Genomic DNA, 22,497 nt, shown 5'->3' on the forward strand with positions numbered 1-22,497 from the left:
CTGGTCTACACATGCATGTGCCCTAGGAAATCAATACATGCATGCACGTGTGTCATGCAACTGAAGGCGTCAGCAGCTTCCTGACTGCGCTTGCAGTGTGACCAGTTGGCCAATGCTCCTGTCACCATGCCTTCCCCATGGCGATGGACTGTGAGCCACAGCAAAACCCCCGCTGCCTTAAGTCGCTTTTGAGAGGCATTTTGTCACAATGACAAGCCCAAATCCTCAAACTCGTTTCATCATGGCTGAGGAAGACACACCGCTGCTGGCAGATTTTTCTTCTGAGGAAGATGAAAGGGAAATGGGTTTTCTCCAAGATTAGGACGCAGCGAGCCACAGGAACAGGGAGGGGAGCTTACTGACTAATGAAGATCCCTCTCTTGCTCCTGAACTACTCATCACTAGGTTAGAACAGAAACTTCAAGTAGTCAGGGTTCAAGTACGCTGCTGAGCTGTAGTCAGCAAGTTCCAGGCACAGGGGAGTCACTCAAACACCCTATCCCTACACCAAGCCCTAACCCTGGATAAACAGAGCCATGCGGAAACTAACATTCATCTCTTCTAGTCTACACACTTCAATTTAGTTCTATCCCATTCCTCTTTCTCTCTCTTTTAAAATTTTAAATTTAATTTTGTTTTTGTTTTTGAGACAGGGTTCTCACAGTGTAGCTCTGCCTGGTTTGGAACTCACTATGCAGACCAGGCTGGCGTCAAACTCACAGAAACCTACCCATCTCTTCCTCCAGCATTCAATGCATGTAACATTCTATTCCATTTTTATTCTATTGTATTCTATTACATTCTATTCTATTCTATTCTGTTCTGTTCTGTTCTGTTCTGTTCTGTTCTGTTCTGTTCTGTTCTATGCTACCGCATTCCCCTTCGCTCTCTCAGGCTATCCCACAGTATCACAGGTTGGAACCTAAGGCTTCACACATGGTAGGCAAGCACTGTGCAACTGAGCCAAATTCCAGGCCCCAGAAAGCACTTCCCTCCTTGTTAAGCCTTTTATCTGAGTAAAAACATTATAGACCAAGAAAGCCCACATAACGGAGGAACGGAAGCTCTAGCCGACGTTGGTTGCAGCATAGAACTTCAGACCTTCTGTTCATTCAACCGTCAACTAGCCCCTCCCCTGGGTCTCACCACGGCCCATCAGACCCCCAAACCAAAGTGTCCCTGTAATATTGCTACAGCTTTCCCCGAACTCCAGGACCGCGAGGCCTTCTAGAACATTCACCTCTGTGTGGAAGAGAAAATGAAGCAGCTTTTTCATAAGCTGGGGGAGGGGGCCGGGTGCGGGGGATGGAAGGATATAAAATGAGCTGACCACATGTCCCGGCTCTCTGGGTTGGTGCCAACAGTAAGAGACGACAGTGCTTTTGCAAGCTACTGGAATTCACATTCCAGGAAACCAGCCTCAGGGCCTGTCTCTCAGGATTTAGTAAGCCATTCATCATAGGACACGCACCAGGCTTCCCCAGTGGAGTGAGGAAACTAGGGGCTTAGTTCAACCCTGTGTGTGGAGTTCTACCCTGTGCTTGTCCTTTGACTTCTCCTGAGGGAATGAATAAGTGAAGCACCAGCCATGGCTTTAGAGGCCATGGTCAAGGATGAAGACGTTCACCGGGAAAACAAGCTAAGTCAAGATGGCTGCCTCACAAAGGACTCACAAAAGAGCAAATACAAAGGGCCAACCGTGAGGGTTAGTTTGAATTGCCAACTTGACACAGTCTAGAATCATCTGGAAAGAGTCTCATCATGGGACTGTCTATATGAAGTTGACTGTGGGGGACTGCTTTGATTTATCTTCCTTGATGTGGATGACCTAGCCCACTGTGGGCAGCACCATTCCCTGGTTTGGGGCCATGCAGGAGAGAAAGCTAGCTAAGCACCAAGCATGCATGCATCCATTCTCTCTCTGCTCGTGGATGGGATGTGTCTACATGCCACACGGTCCTGCCTTGACTTCCCTGAAACAACAGACTGGAACCTAGAATTCTACATCAAATAAACCCCTTTGCCCTTAAGTTGCCTTATGTCAGGGTATTTTATCACAACAGACATGAAACTAAGACACCAATGTATACATATATACATGTATGTACGTATGTATAAAACATGGGGATGAGAATATGGGTTTAGAAGAATCCTAATACACTGTTGGCAGGAAGGTAAAGTGGTATAGCCACAATAGAACTCAAAAGGTTCCCAAAAGACTAGAAATGCCATACAGTCTGTCAGTAACACGGCCTGGTATATATCTGCAGGAATGTTAATTCAACATTCAAAGCAAAGAGATACCTTTATACCCATGTACACTGTGGTGCCATTCACAATAGCAAAGGCATGGAAGCATTTTATATGTCCATCAATAGATCAAAGGGTAAAAAGGATGTGGTCTACGTACAGAGTGGGGTTGCATTCAGCCACAAGGTGAAGAACTTACAGGGCTGGCGAGGTGGCTCAGTGGGTAAGGAAATGTGCCACCAAGCCTCAGGCCTGCATTAGATCCTTGGTCCCACATGGTAGGAGAGGACTGACTCCTGAAAACTGATCTCTGATCTTCACACGTGCTCCACAGACTCACATGCACACACACACGCAGAATACATAAATGTTGCATGCAGGGAACTGGACACTATCAAGCTAAGTGAAATAAACCAGACACAGCCAAGTATTCCCATGTTTTCACTACTGCACAGGCTCCAGATTTAAACATATACATGTATAGAACATGTAAGGAGAAGGGAAGTAGTATATGGTTGGGAGGAGGCAAAGTGGGGGTAAGAAGAAAATACAAGAGGCATGGGGTGGGGGGAGCTAAGGGTGGGGTGTGGGTGTGATCTGCATTGTTCACTTCACACCTGGGCCATGTCTGTGGGGTTGTGTCCACAGAGAGTTTGTTTGTTTGGCTTTCCTTTTTTGAGTCAGGGTCTCTCTCTGTAGGCCTGGTTCTCCTGGAACTTAGCATGTAGACCAGGCTGGTCACCAACTCACAGAGATCTGGAATGCTGGGACCAAAGATGTACACCACTACCACTTCCAGGATCTCCACAGGGGTTTAACTGAAGAGTGAAGACCCACAGGGCCACACCTAATAGTGCCATTCCCTGGGCCAAACATATGCAAACCATCACAGTATGCATGTGTTTGTATTTGTGTGTGGTGTGTGCATGAGCGTCTGTGTACAGATGACCATAAGTATGTATATGCCACACGCATGCTAACATTAATAAGTCAGTGTCAGTTTTCTTCCTCTCACTCTCCACTTGATTTTGAGACAGGGCCTGTCACTGAGCTTAGAACTCGAGACACTGCTAGTATGGCTGGCCACTGAGCCTCAGGGGTCCCACTGTCTCTGTCTCCAATGTTACAGATGTGTTCAGCCACTGGCTTTTTCCATGAGTTCTAGGGATCTGAACTCAGGTCTTCATGCTTAGGCGGCAGGTATTTTACCCTGGCCCAGGACGGTACTTTTTGCTTGGATTTCGTTCCCTTTCCTAGGGCCACTTACTTTGTGAACTGCTCCATGAAGCGGTCTCGGTGGCCCTGCAGGGTGTCAGCTGGAAGACCTGGGGGGAAAACCGTAGGAGCATGTAAGTTCATGGAAGTGGGGGGCGGGTGGTGCTGTGTGGCAGGCAAGCCCCACCAGGGCTGAGGGAGGGGCCAGCCTTCCCAGGCTGGCACTCCTAGCTGAGATGCCCCAGGTTTGGTAACTAAGGAAGCCTTGCATGAACAGCAGGATGCTCAGCCTCTGCATTCTTCCACTTCACTGCTCTGGGCCGGCTGGGTGGGATGGGGTTTGCATCCATCCCAGGGGGAGGTGTGGGTCCATCAGCTGCTGCGAGACTGATGAGGGCAAGTGCGAGTGGGGTTCTTTCTCAGGGGTGGGGTACATCCTAGGCTACAGGGTGTGGCTAATTCTGTCACACTGCAGAAGTACTGGTCCTCAGGGCCAATCCCTGACTAAGAAGTTGCTTCTCTGGGGTCCTTTTATGTTGCAGACCACATGAAAGGCTGGATATTTCAACGATGCATCAAGACTCATTTTTCATTTTATTTAATTTTGAGAGAAGGTCTTGCTGTATAGCTCAGACTGGCTTTGGACTCATGAGCCTCCTGCTTCGTTCTCCTATGTGCTGGGATTGCAGGCAACAGGCTACATGCTCAGTTTGATTTCATTTACCAATTTAAACCCCTCTGCCCCTTTCCCCCAGTTTCCTCCCTTCCTTATATCTCCCCTTTTTCTTTCTGACACACGAGTCTAACCTTGAACTTCTGGACATAAGCCATACTCCTGCCTTGGCATCTCTTGTACCCAGAAGAACAAACCCTGCCACCGTGCTGTGCTTTTTCTTTACTCAATTGAGATACAGCCTCACACTGTAGCACTGACTGTCCTGGAACTTACTACATAGCCCAGGCTGGCCCGGGACTTCTCACTCTCCTCCTGTCTCTGCCTCTGATTACAGATAAATGCCAACAAGCTTTATTCTTAATTGTTTTGAAGGAACGATATAATCACAAATTATATGTATACATTCTCATTTTTGAAGGTAACGCGCTGGGCATGGTCGGGCACGCCGTTAATCCCAATACTCGGAGACAGAGGCAGACAGATCTGGATAGTTCAAGACCAGCTTAGTCTACAAAGTAAGTCCTGGATAGACAGGGCTCTATTACAGAGAAACCCTGTCTGGGGTGGGAGATGGAGCGGGGAGGAGAGGAGTGTGGGCCTTGAGCCAGGCAGATAAGGAGCTGAAGGTTAGCCAGGACCACGTAGAGAGAGACCTTGTTTCAAAAACAAACCAAAAAAGATACAGTTACACCCAGGATAGACATTGCACTTAATTCCAAAACAACCAATCTCAGTTATGTGAGAGCAGCTGAATTGAGGAAGATTCCATTAAAAAAAAAATAACCAGAACTCAAACCTGTCAAGGTCATCAAAAACAAAGGAAGTCTGACAAGCTGTCACAGCTACAATGGGCCTAAGAAGAAGCAATGACTAAGTGTTATGGGATCCCATCTTAGAAAAGGAAACTGGGTAACAATTATGAATAAGAGCATGGAAGTACTAACTTTAGCTGAAAATAAGTTATAAAGTATAATGAGTGTGGCTCAGAGATAAGCCACTTGCTTTAGAATCCTCCAGTGAGGGGGCTGGGGGCGTGGCTCAGTGGTAGAGCCTCTGCCTAGAATCCCCCAGTGATGGGCTGGGGGCATGGCTCAGTGGTAGAGCCCCTGCCTAGAATCCCCCAGGGAGGGGCTGGGGCGGGGCTCAGTGGTAGCGCATCAGCTCGAATCCTCCAATAAGGAGCTGGGGGCGTGGCTCAGTGGAGGAGCACCTGCCTAGAATCCCCCCCCCCCCTTAAAGGGCTGGATGGCGTGGCTCGGCAGCAAAGTGCTTGCCTAGTTAGTATATGTTCCTTTACAGGACACAAAGAAGTATCGATATGGGCTCATACACTAACAAACGTCATGCTAATACATTACAACAGAAGGTTGGGTTTGGTGGCTTATGCCTGTAATCCCACTGTCTGGGATCAGATCAGAGGTAGGAGGGTTAGGAACCAAGGTTATCCTGGACTACATTTTGAGTTCAAGGCCAACTTGGTACATATAAAACTCTATCAAATAAACAGAACAAAACAAAAATACATAAATAAAAATAAATTCACCTATACTTGGTATTTATGTTTATTTAACTTTTTAAATCTATATATTTTTGTGCACATGAGTGTTTAACCTTCATGTATGTTTGTGAGCAGTGTGGATGAAATGCTCTCGGGAGTCCGAAGAGGATGTTGGATGTACTAGAACTGGGGTTAGAGATGGTTTTGAGCCACCATGTGGATACTGAAAATCAAACCCAGGTCCTCTGAAAAAGCAGTTAGCGTTATTAATTGCTGAGCCACCTCTCCAGCCCTTATCTATATCTATTTGACATGTAATCCAGGCTGACCTGATTCTCCTGCTCCTACATTTCAAGGGCTGAGATTACAGGTGTGGGCCACATACCCTGGTTATGTGGTCCTGGGGGGGGGGCACTGAGGGGAGGGACTGCAGGTTTCCACACCTGCCAACAAGGAAAGCCCTCTGCCAACAGGGCTTACTGATGGCGTTTCTAAGCAACAGGCTCTCCTTTCCTTGGGATTTGATCTACCCTCTCTGCTTCCTATAAGCACACCCTAGGGCACCAAACCCTGCTAATCCTGGAAGAGCACACTGCAGGCACCCTCTAGGGAAAAGACCCCAGATCAATCAGTGTCTCTGGCTTCTCTTAGCCAGTCTCAGATAAACAGGTGTGACCGCGGAGTGGTTCCAGGCAGAGGCACTTTCTGCCCAGCCTGAGGACCTGAGTTTTGTTGCTGGGACCCATGACAGAAGGAGAGAACGGATCCCCGGGAATTATCCTCTGACTTCTACATGTGTGTATGAACACACAGGCATTGCCAAGACAAACACATGAATAAACATATAAATACATGGAATAAAAAAACATGTTAAAAATAAAACTGCAACCAGGTCATTACTTGTAAGTCAACTGTTAGGAAATATCACCTGTTTCATGTGGGTGTGCATGTGTTGTGTGTGTGTGTGTATGTGTGTGTGTGTTAAGTTTAATTTTATTTTTTTCCCCTTCAGACAGGGATTTGCTATGTCAACTGGGCAGGCCTTGGATTCACCATGTCGCCCTGGTTGACAATACATTTCCAATCTTCTTCTTGAACCTTCAAAATTCAGGGATTATGGTACTTACCGCCACTGCTCAGCCACACACCCTTGTCTGTTTTGGGTTATGAAAGCTGAACAGCATCCATTCATATCTACAAGGTTTTCCGTTTCCCACCATGCTGTGAGCACTCTTCAGGGTGGCCACCTTGGCATATGGCAATGAGGGGCCGAGAACATGATTCAGTGATAGAACACTTGCCTAAAATCTGCCAGTGAGGATTTACAACAGCTTTATATGGGGAATTTGCATTTAAAGATGGGAGATTCTGGATGGTATAAGGCAGCTATCCAAGCTGGCCCAGGAGGAGCCTGCTCCCTCACATTTAAAAAGATGGATGGATTGACTGTGTGGGTGTGCGCCTGCATCCATGTGCATGTATGAAAGTCAAAGGGCAACTTGTGTGGTGGGTTCTCTCCTTCCATGATGTGGGCTCTGGAAAGAGAACTCAGGTTATCAGACCTGGTGGCAGGTGCCTATCCCTTGAGCCATCATGCCTATATCCTCTAGCCCCAGCCAGCTGACTCCTATCCGGTGCCAGCCTGCCCTTAACCCACTGCCAGTCCATCCCATTGCCCCAGATTTTAAAATGAGGTCAACCAGGATAAAAACTTCTATAAAGCAGCAGCTCTTAGACAAGGGTACAGCCCTCCCTTGCTTGGATCAACTATGATTTGCTTATTGCTTTATTTTTAAGAAAGCATTCTACTGTGTAAACAAGGCTAGCCTAGAAAGGAGTATGTAGCTCAGGCTGGCCTTGAATTGGCAGAGATGCCTTCTGCCTTTGCCTCCTGCTGGGACTGTAGGCACGTGCCACCACATCCAACTGTATTTCATCATTCTGTACTGTGGGGATTGAACTCAGGGCATTTTGCGTGTTAGTTAAGATCTCTATAACTGAGCCACACCCCCAGCCCCTCACTGGGGGATTCTAGGCAGGGGCTCTACCACTGAGCCACGCCCCCAGCCCCTCCCTGGGGGATTCTAGGCAGGGGCTCTACCACTGAGCCAGGCCCCCAGCCCTTCACTGGGGGATTCTAGGCAGGGGCTCTACCACTGAGCCACGCCCCCAGCCCCTCCCTGGGGGATTCTAGGCAGGGGCTCTACCACTGAGCCAGGCCCCCAGCCCCTCCCTGGGGGATTCTAGGCAGGGGCTCTACCACTGAGCCAGGCCCCCAGCCCCTCACTGGGGGATTCTAGGCAGGGGCTCTACCACTGTGCCACGCCCCCAGCCCCTCACTGGGGGATTATACCAAATGCTGTACCATAAGCTATACCCTCAGCTTGGGACTTCTCAGCATTGTGCCCCCACTGAGCTACACTAGCCCTGCATCTGTTTTCTGTTTTCTATTTCTCTACAAAATTCCATCTGTTACAAAGGACTGGGCTGCTACATGGTTTGGAGGTCACTGTATTAGCTCCTGTAGGTGTGTTGTCCTTTATGTGGGTCTAAGAATACATCATATCTTGGGAAATGGTGGAGCTGGAGCTGGAGGTGAACAGAGAGAACCATCCTTAGACACAGGACTGCAAAGACAGGAGCGGGATGGGTAATCTAAAGCTTGGGTTGCTCCTTTTCATTCTGAGATGACTGGGAGCCAAAGGCCCTTTGGGCCAGAGCCAAAGGCCACACGTACAGCGTGCGCTCCTGCAGACCTCTGGGGGCTTGCGGAGGCTGCAACCCTGAGCCTATCCTGATACAAGTTGGCTGGGACCGAGATACTCACAGGAGTGGAGCTTGAAGAGCAGCTTGACAGTGTAGTCATAGAGGTGACTGCAGTCCAGGATGACCTGGATGAGCGGTGCGAGGCGGCACTGGCCAGCCGTGGTCACGGACACCGAACGGGACATGTCCAAGGAGTTGAACACTGTGGAGAAAGACCACAGTGAGGTAGGAATCTCCACCATAGGACAGAATCAGGGGGATGATATATGACCAGATGTAGTGTGCCTGTAAGCACTCAGGAGGCAGAGGCCGGTGGATCTCTGAGTTCGAGGCCAGCCTGGTCAACAGAGCGAGTTCCAGGACAGCCAGGGCTACACAGAGAAACCCTGTCTCAGGAAACCAAAAGAAGACTGTCCACAAGCTGACGCTGATCAGGAACACTCACCATATTTCCCTTCTTTCCTGTCTCTACCTCCTCAGCGCTGGGAGAAGTATGTCCCGCCATGCACAGTCTGTGTAGAATTTGAACCTTGGACTTGGTGCATGCTAGGCAAGCACAATACCAATGGTGCTACAGGTTTTGCCTCACTTTCTTACTCCTGGCGTCCACCCACATTACCTTACTCTCTACTCGGGTGGTGGATGGGCTGGCTGTAGGCTGTCATCTCACCCACTGGCAAAGGCCGACAGTTTTCTTGCACTGGCTGGCCACTGAGCCTAGTGAATATATGTAGCAGTAATGCAAGACCGCCCTGTTGTCTCAAACTGTATGGAGCTTGCTAGGGGCCATGAGAAGGCACAGAGTCCTGGGGTTGTTTCACCTTGTCAGTCTGCATGGACCATGTGAGTGAGTTTGTCTGGTGGCAGAGACGGAGAGACAGAGAAAAAAGAACCATCTACACTGAACAACGCTAATCAAAGGCAGCCTTTCTCCACACAAATTAAAAGCAGCTGTCATTGTAAGGCAGGTATCTGTGTGGACCCGCTTTCTCAGGCTCCTATTTGACAAGAAAGCAGAGCTATCTCCATCTAACCCCAGGAATGCCCCCTGACCCCCAACACCAGCTACAGCATTGTGGCTGGAGACACATTTCTCAGCCTGGCCGGGCTTCAGGAAGCTCTTCTGTGAAGCATCATAGGTATGATCGCCCATGTCTCACAAGGTCTGATGAAACCAGTGAGCGGTTCACGACTACCTGCTAGGAGTTTAGGCTGTCCCTGAACTTCTGATCCGCAGTGTTGTAATTACAGGTATGTGTACCATATCCAAGCTTATACACATACCCAGAGCTATGTGTGTGCACGCTAGGCAAGCACTCTACAAGCTGAGCCGTATCCCCAGCTCATGAACAACCATCCTTCTTAGCAGAAAGTATGCCTTGATAGAAGGCCTGCTCCAATCACAGACAGGACTAACTGGAACTGTGGTCACCATCCAATGGTTCTCAGAAAGGACAAAGTAGCCTCTGGGGACTTGATGGTCAGGACTTCCAGAGGGAATCTCCTTGGGAGGGGTAGAGGAGCTGGTCTCCCTATCTGCTATGGAATAACTTTCTTCAATAATATTCAGGAGCAGCCTAGCACACTTGCCTTTAGTCTTAGCACTCTGGAGCCAGAGGTGGGTGGATCTTAAAAAAAACCTTCAGGAGCATCCACCTCTGCCTGCGAGGAGAGAACAAGGACTGGTGTGACAGGCCTGCTTCGATGCTCTCTGAGCTGCGTGACAAATGGCGCTCAGCCAGATGGATGTGGCAGTGCAAGCCTGTATTCCCGATGCTCAGATGGCTGGGCTAGGAGGATGCTGTGAGTATGAGGCTAGACTGCGCTACAGCGATACAAAAAAGACCAACAACAAAGGGGCGACACCAGCTGGATCATGCAGAGCCAGGCTGGGAATCAGGAGATTGATTCCCATGACAGCCTGGCTCGGCTAAGAGGGAAGGAGACTTACCAGTCTGGAAGAGGTTCAGTTCACACTCCAGGTAATCAAACATCTCCACTGTGAGCTGAAAACTAACACAAGAAGAAACAGAAATTAAAGTCCATAGGCCTGACTCACCCTCAACACCCCAACCCAATGCTGGGGATGAAATCCACGACCTTTCACATTTGAAGGAAGTATGATACACATAAGCCACGCCCCCAGCCCCTCCCAGGGGGATTCTAGGCAGGGGCTCTACCACTGAGCCACGCCCCCAGCCCCTCCCTGGGGGATTCTAGGCAGGTGCTCTACCACTGAGCCACGCCCCCAGCCCCTTCCTGGGGGATTCTAGGCAGGGGCTCTACCACTGAGCCACGCCCCCAGCCCCTCCCTGGGGGATTCTAGTCAGGAGCTCTACCACTGAGCCACACCCCCAGCCCCTCCCTGGGGGATTCTAGTCAGGAGCTCTACCACTGAGCCACACCCCCAGCCACTAAAGCCAAGTTTTTACACCACCCCTGTGCTCTGTCCTGCTTCCCTATGCGGAGGGTTCCCGTGTGCACACAGGTGTATTTTTGTCTGCATATGCACACACCCTTGCTTCCTCCTAAGCCTCTCAATGTTACACAGGGAGAATGAGAGATGACGACAGTGCTTAGTCTTAGGTTAGAAAGTGGAGGCTGGGGCTGGAGAGATGGCTCAGCGGTTAAGAGGACTGACTGCTCTTCCGAAGGCCCTGAGTTCAAATCCCAACAGCCACATAGTGGCTCACAACCAACCATAATGAGATCTGACGCCCTCTTCTGGTGTGCCTGAAGACAGCTACAGTGTACTTATTTAAAATAATACATCTTTGAGCCAGAGCAAGCAGGAGTGGAGCGAGCGGGGCGGGGCTGGCCTGATCGAGCAGAGGTCTTAAATTCAATTCCCAGGAACCGCATGAAGGCTCACACCATCTGTACAGCTACAGTGTACTCATATACATAAAATAGATAAATAAATAAAATCTTTTTAAAAAAAAAAAGAAAGAAAGAAAGTGGAGGCTAAGACCAGGAAGCCACTGTGAAATACGTCTGGGCAGGATTCCAGCTGGACTCAGCACTAGCAATAAGTGGCCCTGAGGACAAGTTACCTAGGGGACTTAACCCTCACCCCAGCCTCTGCCTCCTTCCGTCAGACCCTCTCACCATCACCAGGGGCAAAATCACAAAGGCGTACTTCCCCACTGGGCCTGGAGCAGAAAGATGGCCACTTACAAGTTGTTAACGTCACTTTCTCCGGCCTCATCCAGCTGTCGGTCACTCATCTGGAGGTTGCCCGGGAACCTGGGATTCTGTAAGGAATTTGAGTGAAGGAAGAGAGAATGAAGCACAAGAGGGCTGAGGATGCAGCTCAGTGGGTAGAGAGTGTTATTAGAGGTAGTGGTTCCCTAGCAAGCACTGGTACCTCATGAAAAAGAAAAAAAAAAGCCCCTATACAGTCCAAGGAGACCAGGGTGGATACAAACTGCCTATAGTAAGCAGGTAGCAGTCCTAGGTCAACTACACCCTTTTGAAGAAGACTGGGTCAGTCTATATGACCTCCCAAACACAGACAGACCCTTTCCTGGCTCCCAAGAAAGAACACATACTATTGAATACCCATCATCAGAACTGAAGGCTCCTCCCTTAGAGCTGAAAGTTCCTCTCTTGCAACACGAGCCCCGGAACACTCTAAGCATGGTCTTCCAAGGAACAATGAGACCTAGCATGTGAAAATGATCCCCCCCCCCCATCATCTGGAATCCCTGGGCAGTTCACGTTCATTTGTCACGGGTCTCTTCTGATTCCCAGTCAATCTCCTCAGCCTTGGCCGTTTACCAGAGCTGCTACTGTGAGCTCATGGAGTCCAGAAGACACAGGACCATGTATTCAAGTTTTTTTTTGTTGTTGTTTTGTTTTGTTTTTTTGTTTTGGTTTTGTTTTGAGGCAGGGTCCCATGTAGCCCAGGGTCTATTGAAATATACTATGTAGCTAAGGACAATGTTGAACTTATTGATCCTCCTGTCTCCACCTCCTAAGTGCTAGAGGTACAGTTATGCAAACTTTACTAGGCTTGTGCAGTGCTAGGTGGGCTTCATGCATACTAGGGCAAGCGCTCTGATCATTTAGCTACATCTCCTCCTGGATTCAAGTAAGCCTCCTGCCTCAGCTGCTGGACACCACAGGACAAGGCAACAGATCATAATGAGACAGGTGGCCATTGCATCAAAGAGCTTCTAAATTGCAGAGTGACACTTTGACATGGAGTTAAAACAAGATGAGACTCCATCTTTATCACTCCTTTGCGGGGAGGGGATTCGAGACAGGGTTTCTCTGTGTAGCCTGAGTTGTCCTAGGAGAACTCACTCTATAGGCCAGACTGGCCTCAAACTCACAAAGATCCGCCTTCCTCTGCCTCCCCAAATGCTGGGACTAAAGGTGTGAGTCACCACCACATGACTCTAAAAGATTGTCTTTTTAAGGTTTATTTTTATTTATGTGTATGAGTGTTTTGCTCACACATATGAAATGTACACTGTGTATATGCTTGGTGCCCTCACAGTGTACAAAGGGCCATGGGTCCCCTGGAACTGCAATGACAGGTGATTACTTCAGTGTGGGTGCTGGGAACTGAGCTCTTTTAAAAGTAGTCTGTGCTCTTAGTCTCTAAGCTAGCTATCTTCCCCTCCCTGAGAGAACTGACTCTCATATCATGTCCTCTGACCCTACCACCACCAATAAACAAGCAAACAAACCATCAAGAGGTGGCTCAGCAGTTAGCAGCACTTGCTGCTCTTTCATAGGAGGGAAGTTGAGTTCCCAGCACCACTAGGGAACCTCAGAACTTTCTATACCTCTTCTTCCAGAGGATCTGCTGCCCTCTTCTGGCTCCCTTGGGCACTGCATGCACATGGTGCATATACATATATGCAAGCCACATAAAAACTCTATCTAAGCTGGGCGTGGTGGCGCATGCCTTTAGTCCCAGCACTTGGGAGGTAGAGGCAGGTGCATTTCTGAGTTTGAGGCCAGCCTGGTCTACAGAGTGAGTTCCAGGACAGCCAGGGCTACACAGAGAAACCCTGTCTTGAAAAACCAAATAACAAAAAACCTCTATCTATTGATCTATCTATCGATCTATCTAACCTATTTCTATATCTAGATATCTAGATTTTCCCAGGGAACACTTCCCACTAGATGTTGGTGGTTTTCCTATTTGTGAAATGAGGAACAGTACAACCCATGAGCGTAGGTTGGATGGCTGGTCACATCCTGGGCTCCTTCGCACCACTGTTCTATCAGTTGATTGCCCCTCACAGAGTCAGGCCATAGCATCCCCACTCCCTGAGGTCCCAGGCTGTTCCTCAAAGTGATAATAAAGACCAAGGAGGGGCTGGAGGGAGGCGGGGCTTGAAGGGGCAGGGGGCTGGAGGGAGGTGGGGCTGGAGGGAGGTTGGGTTAAGCAAGTGGAGCCATGGAGAATGGCAGACAGATGCTCACTTTGGTGTGGTACTCCATCCTTGTTCTCAGCAGTTTGAGGTAGATGCTGCAAAGCTGTCCATACCCCTCGCTCAGGTGGCCCTTGGGGAAGAAGAGAGGAAGTTGCATCAGTTTTGAGGCAGGGCTGCCTCTTAAATCTTCTTGGGCCGGCTGATTGCTCAGTGGACGAGGGCTGCTGCTGCCAGGTACAACAACCTTAGTTTAATCCCTGGGACCTGCCTGATGGAAGCGGGGGACTGACCACCACAGACAAGGTGTCATTTGACTTATCACTTGTGTGTCCAGTCCACCCCAACACACAGAATAAATGTTATTTTTAAAGATGAGGCAGAAAAATGGTCCAGAGGGTAAAGCTGTTTTCCACCAGGCCTGATAACTTCAGGGTCCCACACAGTGGAGGAGAAACAAGGACTCTGGCAGCCATGTGTGGTGGCATGCACGGACCCTCCTCTCCACACACATGCACGCACACATACATGCACACACACACATGCAACCTAAAAAAATAAATAGAAATGTAAAGGGTGTTCATTTCTAGCCGGTACTCTAACATGGAGGGAATCCTGGAGGACAATCAATTTCAGTTTCCTCCACTCAGTTCTGTGATTAAAAAGAGGTAAATTCCAGTGCTGGGAAGGAGACCCAGCCAACACTCCCAGGGCACCTCCCTAGACTTCATAAACAGCCAGCGGAGCGTTTAATTGAGAGCGATCTCTATGGAGGCGAACACGGGTTCTCTCTGGAGGAACCTGTCTTCGTTACCGACTTCAAAGAATTGCGTTCCCGGTGGGGAATCAACACGCACAAAAGGAAAACGGGCAGAAAAACTAAAATTCATCAGAAATACCAGATGGCCAAGCAGAGCTCCAAGGACGGATAAGGGGATTATAGAAAGCAATGTATGGCATGGGTATCATTAATATAGCCATAAAATATTTGCGAGGCACAAGCTCCTGAAAAGACGGGCTGGAGACATGGCTCAGCAGTCAAGAGTGCATGCTGCGCTTACAGAGGACCCGAGTTCAGTTCCCAGCTCACGGCTGCCTGTAACTCCAGCTCCAGTGGGTGTGAGACCCTCTTCTGGCCTACGTCAGACCCCCACTCCCATCCCAGAGACAAAAAAAAAAAAAAAAAAAAAAAAGATATTTTAAAGGAATCCAGGTGTAGCCTTGTACATCTGTGATCCCAGCACTGGGGAAACTGAGGCAGGAGGCTCTGGAATGGAAGCCTGAGTTACACAGTGAAACCCAATCGGTCCATTAAAAAAGGAGGCTTGAGAGAAAAGAAAAACGGGGCTGGCAAGAGGACCTGAGCTACATCCTCAGGACTTAGGAGGCACGGCTGCAACTCCAGGGCTGGAGAGGCAGACACGGGAGGATACCCAGGGCTCACTGGACAACCAGCTGAACCTAATCAGTGAGCCACACGTCTGAGGAGCTCCTGTCTCAGAACTCAAGGTGGAAGGCTTGGCGTGGTGTGGTGGCCCGCCTTACATCCCAGCACGTGGGAAGCAGAGGTGGGGCGATGTCTGTGAATTTGAGGCCAGCCTGGTCTACCTGGTGAATTCCCAAACAGCTAGCACTAGAGACCCTGTCTCAAAAACAGACAACAAACCCCAAGATGGACGGCTCCTGAGGAACACCTGTCGCTGACAGCTGGCATGACCACAGCTGGCCGTCACACCCAGTGCATATACTCAAATCCCCGCCATACTCTCCCCGCAGTGCATGCTGATAATCCAGTGTTTAGGAGGCTAAAGTAGAAGGGTACAAGTTCCAGGCTAGCCTGGGCTACATATGGAGCCCTCCAACAAATAATCAGTCTTCAATGTTTTCCCTTTATTATTATGCGTATAGGTGCTTTGTGTGTGCCCTGCACATGTGCATGTTTGAGGAGGCCAGAAGAGATCACTGGATCTGTGTCTGGATGTGTTGGGATGAGAAGTAGGGGTCCCCGGTACATCTTCATACTCACCCACATCCTGCTCATGTCGCTTAACTCATTTTTGTATCTCAGAGAGTCTTTCAGCACCTAGAAAAGAAGAAGAGTCATGAGGGGAGACGGGGTGGCCAGAGAGCAGCCTACCCGGGGCTCGGGTGGGGATCTGGCAGTAGCCTCTTTTTTATATAATGTGTATGTGTGTGTGCGCGCGCGGGTGCACACACATTCTGATACACTCGTGCAGGTGTCAGAGCACACATGTAGAGATTAGTGGACAATATTCAGAAATCAGTTCTCTCCTTCTATCTCGGTTCCACCGACTGTTGTGCTGGGCTCACAATTACTTTTGATAGGGGCCAGGAGGGGGGAAAGGAGGTGTGTGTGGGGTACACACTCAATGTTACAATGTTACTGAGCACAGAGGGTTTGCTAAGAGCGTCTGCCTCCCAGCCCAGGTGCCTCTGGGACTGGTTGATACAGGTAGACACAAACTTGGCTCAGTATTTCAAAAAGCATTTGAGCCCAGAGATCCACAAAATGAGAGAAGATTGCAAGAGATGATAATACAAGAGGCACAAATATCAAGTGTGGGATTTTATGATCAGAAATATGGCTGATCACCTGGCCAAAGGGGCCCAGCGTGAATCCGGAAGTGATTGGCAATCCTTTGTCTCCGCCCCCTCATCCCTAACTAATGGGCTGGTTTAAGATGAGCTAGAAGACATGATCTCCAATTGCTAGCTTTCTGAGTTAAATAGTTTTAAAGGTTCAATTCCAGGGGCTGGAGAGATGGCTCGCACACAGTTAAGGGTGTTTTGTAGCTCCGACAGAGAACCTAAGTTTCTTTCCCAGGGGCTCCCAACATCCTGTAATTCCGACCCCAGGGGATCAGACCTCTGCTTTTGGCCTCGTCAGGCAACTGTACACATGTGGCACAAACTCACACATACACACACATATAAATAGAAACATATCTTTAAAGTTTCGATTCCTGTCTCGGCTCGCAGGCATCTGTACCGGGTAGCAGGAGAGGAACTCAGGTGTCACAGTCCCTGCCTGTGCCATCAGCGTCCCCTGACGCCCCAGGGACTCACGTTCGGATGTCCATCTCGAAGAAGTTTGTGGAACACGTGACAAAACTTCCAGCACAGCATGGCGTTGCTGGAGAGAGGCAGTCGGTTGACCACAGACCAAAAGGTCTGCGCTCCTTTCTCATGGTGGGTGCCCAGAATACACGGTGGGAGGAGTCAAGGAAGACAAGGGCTTGGTGGGTGGAGCTGGGTAAGGGGGAGGCGGAGCTCAGCTCATGGCTAAGACCCCACAGTTCTACACGTTTGCCTAGCAGCTTGGAGGCTGAGGGTATAAATACCTCGTTACCTATTTTATAACAGTTTCCCCTGAAAAAGAATTCTTTCTTTTTAATTACATTTTAAATTACTTATGTATTAGTGTGTGTGTGTGTGTGTGCGCGTGCATCCATGCACGCGCTTGTATATGTGTGAGCACTCACGTGTGGAAGTCAGAGGGCACTTTGTTGGCAGTCAAGTTCCATGTGGGATCTCCAGGATTGAACTCAGGTCTTCGGGCTTCACAGCAAGCTCCTTTTCACCTGCTGAGCCATCTTACTGGCCCCATCCCCTGTCTTTTTGAGACAGGGTCAACATTTAAGCAGCCCAGGAACTAGGTTGTCCTAGAATTTAGTATGTTAACTTCTGATCCTTTTTATCTCCACCTCCAGACTTCTGGCTCGCCAGGCATGCAGGCTCACACCTTGTTTATTTGATGCCCGAGAGTAGTGTTAGGCAAGCACTCTACCATCTGGGCCACACGGTTTTGGTATTAATGAAATAGTCTCGCTCTGCATCCTAGGTTAGCCTCCAACTCATAGCAATCATCCTGTTTCCTCCCAGTGGCTGAGATTAAAGGCATGTGTCACCTGTAATCTAAACATGTGGCCCTGGACCAGGGTTGGTCTTGGCTTATCGTCTCTGGCGCAGCCAGATGTAGGATTGGGACTCACTCTTGGGACCAATGCCAACATTTTAACACCTCTTTCCTCTTTCACTTTTTTTTTAAAGACAGGCTTTCTCTGTGTAGCCCTGGCTGGTTGTCCTAGAACTCACTCTGTAGACCTGGCTGACTTTGAACTCACAGAGATCCTCCTGCTTCTGCCTCCTGGCTGGGATTAAAGCCGTGTGCCACGTCACCTGGATCCTCTTTGACTTTTGTTTTGCTTATGGTCACTGTTCACGTGTGTGCCATGCCTATGGTCACTGTTCACGTGCGTGCCATGCCTGTGTGAGTGTCAGGGAGCTGCGGCTCACACGTGGATGTTGGAGAACAACCTTGAGGGTTTCTCTTGCACTGTGGGTTCTGCCAACCAGACCTAGGGGAGGCTTTCTCGTACATTATTAAAGAGAGGTTAGAGGCTGGGCACGGGGTCACACACCTACAATCCCGGTAAGATCCCGAGGTAGGAGAATCCCAATTTTGGGGCCAACCTGGTGGATACAGTGAAGCCCTGTCTCAAAACCACCATCAAACCCCATCAATAAAGAAGTGAAGAGCCGGCTCAGTGGTTAAGAGCACAGCTGCCCATCAAGGACTCTCTCTGATTTAGTTCCCAGCAAACCACTGTCCCTAACTCCAGTTCCAGACGATCTGATGCCCTCTTCTGGCCACTATGTGCACTGCAAGCATGTACAGACATGTATGTGGGCAAAACACCCATACACATAATACATACGATCAAATAAACAAGCAAATAAAAAATTTAAATGTAGCTCAGTTGGTGAGCAACTTGCCTCAGATGCATGAAGCCCCAGGTTTGATCCCAACTCTGTGGTACATGCCTGAAATCCCAGCATTCCAGGAGTCAGGAGTTCAAGGTTACCCTCAACTACACAGTAAATCGGAGGCCAATCTGGGCTACAGGAGACCCTGCCTCAAAATAAATTTAACTAAATAAATAAATGAAACAGGCCTGAGCTGAGGGCTGGAGAGATGGCTCAACGGTTAGAGGAGTACTTTCTGCTCTTCCAGAGATCCTGAGTTCAATTCCCAGCAACCACAACCATCTATACTGGTATCCGATGCCCTCTTCTGGCATGCAGGTGTACATGCAGATAGAATACTTACATACATAAAATAAATAAATAAATCTTAAGAAAGAAAAGTCATGGCTTGCTGGCCTCCTAGGACCCTTGGACACTGCCAGGCTGGGGGAACTAGAGCTCTCTGAGTCTGTAGCTATACCAGAAGTGGCTTCCATCTGCAGGCTCCTGTTCCTGGCAAGGGCTACTCTTCCTGTTGCTGAGCAAGAAGCCTCTTCCTGACCTCAGTTCCCACCATCTGACCCCCTTCCAGGGTTGGCCTCCGGAGGAGCCAGGCCAAAAGGATATTCCTGGCATGTTTCTCTTTCACGGCCACTTCCTGCGTATTAATGGCCTTATTGACGCTGACCGTCTGCAAAAACAAGATGGGGGAGGGGAAAGAGGATGAAATAAATAAGCCTCTGAGAGCTACTGAGACCCTCCCCTTCCCGCCTCCCCAACACCCCACTCCTCCAATGACCCTTGGTATTGCCAGGGGCCAAGAGAACATCGGGGCTCCAGATCCTCTTGAGTACCCAGGTTAGGGGACAGGGCGCAGAGGTGGGCAGCACTCCCAGACCAGCTGTCCCAAGCTGTCCCAAGGGAGCAGGCTTTGCTGCCTGGCATTGGCTGTGCCCAGCTGCTGTACCCGCCTGCTGCTCCGCTGGCTTGGCACAACAGCGTGGTAATTAAGGGGCCACACAAAGGAAAGGCTTCTTTACCCCCGGGGAAACATTATTCCTCAGAATGCAAGAGGAAGAGACGCTGATGTCAGGGGGGCCACTGCAGCCTGAGCCCCAGTCAACCACCCCTCTGCCACTTCTAAACCCTTCCCACGTGGGGCTGGCGAGATGGATCTGCAAGTAAATGCGCTGTCCCAGGACCTGATGAAGAAGTGCCCTTCCCAGGACCCCCATGAAGATGGCATGGGACAGCCCAATCCACAAAAATGTCCCCTGATCTTCATAAACAAAACTCCCACAGGGTTTCTCTGACTTGCCATTCACTCTTGGCCAACTTCCAACTTGAGGGCAAATCCCCTTTCCTTCCTCAATTACACAGAAAAACATGAAACTATTCCTTTCCTGTTGTTTTCAAAAGTCACAACTCTCTGTTAATTTTAATATAGACACGGTAATAGTGTGCATAAATGCTAATAATACCACCTAGGCTCTTTTGTTGTTGTTGAAAATTCTTAAAGGATTTATTATCTTTTTAAACTGTTATGTATGCACAGGTGACTGTGGGTATACACACTTGAGTGGAGGTGCCAGAGGAAGCCAGGGGTGTTGGAGCTAGGGTTGTGAGCCGCCTGATGTGGGCGCCTGGAACTGAACTCAGCTACTCTGCAAGAACACTGTGTGCTTTTAACTGCTGAGCCTCTTTCCCTAGACTCTGTTGTTTGTTTTTCTAAAAAGTCATTGTTGCCGGACGTGGTGGCCCACGCCTTTAATCCCAGCACTTGGGAGGCAGAGGCAGGCGGATTTCTGAGTTCGAGGCCAGCCTGGTCTACAAGGTGAGTTCCAGGACAGCCAGGGCTACACAGAGAGACCCTGTCTTGAAAAACCAAAAAAAAAAAAAAGTTATTGTTATTACTACTACTATTGCTATTAGATTTACTTATTTTGTACATCATGGAAGTGGACTGTAACCTCTTGTTTCACGTTTAACTGATCCGCCTGCCTCTGCCTTCTGAGCACAGGGATTAAAGGCGTTCACCACCACCGCTAGGTGCTTACTGCTAGATTTTTGAGGCAAAGTCTCACTAATGAACTCTCTACCCCAGATAGATTGATGTAAGACACACACACACACACACACACACACACACACACACACACTTGCCTCAGCCTCCTAGAGCAGATGGGATGACAGGAATGCACCACCAGGTCTAGCGCCACATATTCATAGTAACTGATATTTTTATTTCTAAGGGGTAGATTTCCAGGAGCCAGAGTATGCAGGTGAAATGTTTTATTTGGAGCCCAGTGGTTAAGAACACCAGCTGTTCTTATAATAGACCCAGGTTCAATTCCCAGCACCCACATAGCATCTTACAACCATCTGTAACTCTAAACTATCCAAGGGACCTGATGGCCTTTTCTGTCTCTCTGGGTACCAAGCACATACACGACACACGGACAGACACACAGACAAATCATCTATACACATAAAAATCTTTTTTTCCCTAAATTTTCTTTTTAAATCTTTCACTGTAGAAGCACTCAAACATATATAAATCCACCTTGGACTGGCCTGCTTCAAACTTGGTATATAGTCAGGAGTGACCCTGAACTTCTGTTCCACCTGCCTCCACCTCCTGAGTGTCCCCCATTACTGATTTATAATGGTGCTGGGACCCCATCTCCATGCATGCTAGATAAGTGTTCTACTAACTGAGCTACATCCAAGCACCCTGAAACTTCCCCTTCAAAAGTGGGTGATAGAGTGGTATGTGGTGCCTCCTCTGTGATCCTAATACTTTGGAGATAGAGGCAGGAGGACCCCTTGATCTTCTTCAGAGCCATCCTCAGGTCCCTAGCACACCCAAGGCCAGCCTGGACTACATGGGACCTTGCCTCCAAAGGAATAAACTAAAACCCTGTGACGGGTGGGCTTTGCTTCTCACAGTTGCCACCTATAGATCTTGTACTCAGGTATCACCAACCACTGACCCCAAATTCCCTGAGGCAGATCAATGCCAGACTCTAGATCACTTCACCTGTCAATCACTTCGGTTGACTGTGAGAAAAACTGGTTAAAGCTAGAAGAGGCCCCCACTGTGGGGAAAGGATCAGACATTAGGACAGTGTGACTGGTGCTGGGGCCCCACAGAAGGCTCTCGAGCAAGGCAGGGGCTTGCTGCCTGGGAGGTGTTTACTTCAGTGTTGTACTTAAGGGCTCACCACCTCCAGGCCTGGGTCCAGCACAGTTGAGGAGGAACTGGACTGGCACTGGGCTTGGGGAAGAAGCCCTTGTTTTAGTGGCATCGCTCAGTCCTGAGACAAAAGGTAGTTTATAGCTCACAGTCTGAGGGTACAGCCCATCATCGTGGGTGAGACACGGGAACAGGAGCGTGAGGCGTCTGGTCACACTGCACCCACAGTTGGGAAGCAGAGAGAGGTGGACGTGGCTCACATTCAGAGTGGGTTTTCCCATCTACTTTAACTCGGTCCAGAGACTCCCTCACAGACAGGTGCAAGGGCTTGTCTCCGGTGATTCTGAGCCCTGCCACACTGACGACAGATATTAACCACCAGGCTAGCAAAACGGCTCTGTGGGTTAAACGTGCTTGCCAATAATCCCCTAGAACCTGCATGGTAGGAGAGCAATTACTCTGAAAAAGGAATGTGTGACTGTCACACATGTACCCTCGTACTTCAGTCCCGCCACACACACACAGAGTAAACGTAAAATGAAAATACTGTCATAAGTTCCCTGGGGGAAGTGTAAGGCCTCCTACCATCCCCGCCCGGAACCTAAATGTTACCCCATATCCTCTCCTGTAGCTGGGAGTGGGCGTGGGATGGGGTGGGGGTGGGGCAAGGGAGGGTTACATCAAAAGAGTTCATTCAGTGTTGCCAGTGTGCCTGATATCGTCCTGGCAATAGGCACCA

The 22,497-nt window shown here is 49.2% G+C and overlaps 1 protein-coding gene across 7 annotated transcripts in view; it reads right to left on the reverse strand.

The window, feature by feature from the left end:
- The window catches only part of Hip1 (huntingtin interacting protein 1), a 138,828-nt gene that overhangs the window by 34,722 nt on the left and 81,609 nt on the right, over positions 1-22,497 (reverse strand). For all 7 annotated transcript variants that reach the window (NR_168637.1, XR_868560.3, NM_001382848.1 and 4 more), the window contains 8 exons: positions 19,190-19,253; positions 16,883-17,025; positions 15,822-15,878; positions 13,848-13,928; positions 11,583-11,659; positions 10,357-10,418; positions 8,467-8,607; positions 3,518-3,575 (listed from right to left, as the gene is read on the reverse strand). Coding sequence is in view for 5 of the 7 variants with exons in the window: in NM_001382848.1 (NP_001369777.1) it covers positions 3,518-3,575; positions 8,467-8,607; positions 10,357-10,418; positions 11,583-11,659; positions 13,848-13,928; positions 15,822-15,878; positions 16,883-17,025; positions 19,190-19,253 (683 nt within the window). In the remaining 2 variants the exon portion in view is untranslated. The remainder of the gene's footprint in view (positions 1-3,517; positions 3,576-8,466; positions 8,608-10,356; positions 10,419-11,582; positions 11,660-13,847; positions 13,929-15,821; positions 15,879-16,882; positions 17,026-19,189; positions 19,254-22,497) is intronic.

The sequence above is a fragment of the Mus musculus genome, chromosome 5, assembly GCF_000001635.26.
Source record: "Mus musculus strain C57BL/6J chromosome 5, GRCm38.p6 C57BL/6J".
Taxonomy (NCBI): Eukaryota; Metazoa; Chordata; class Mammalia; order Rodentia; family Muridae; genus Mus; species Mus musculus.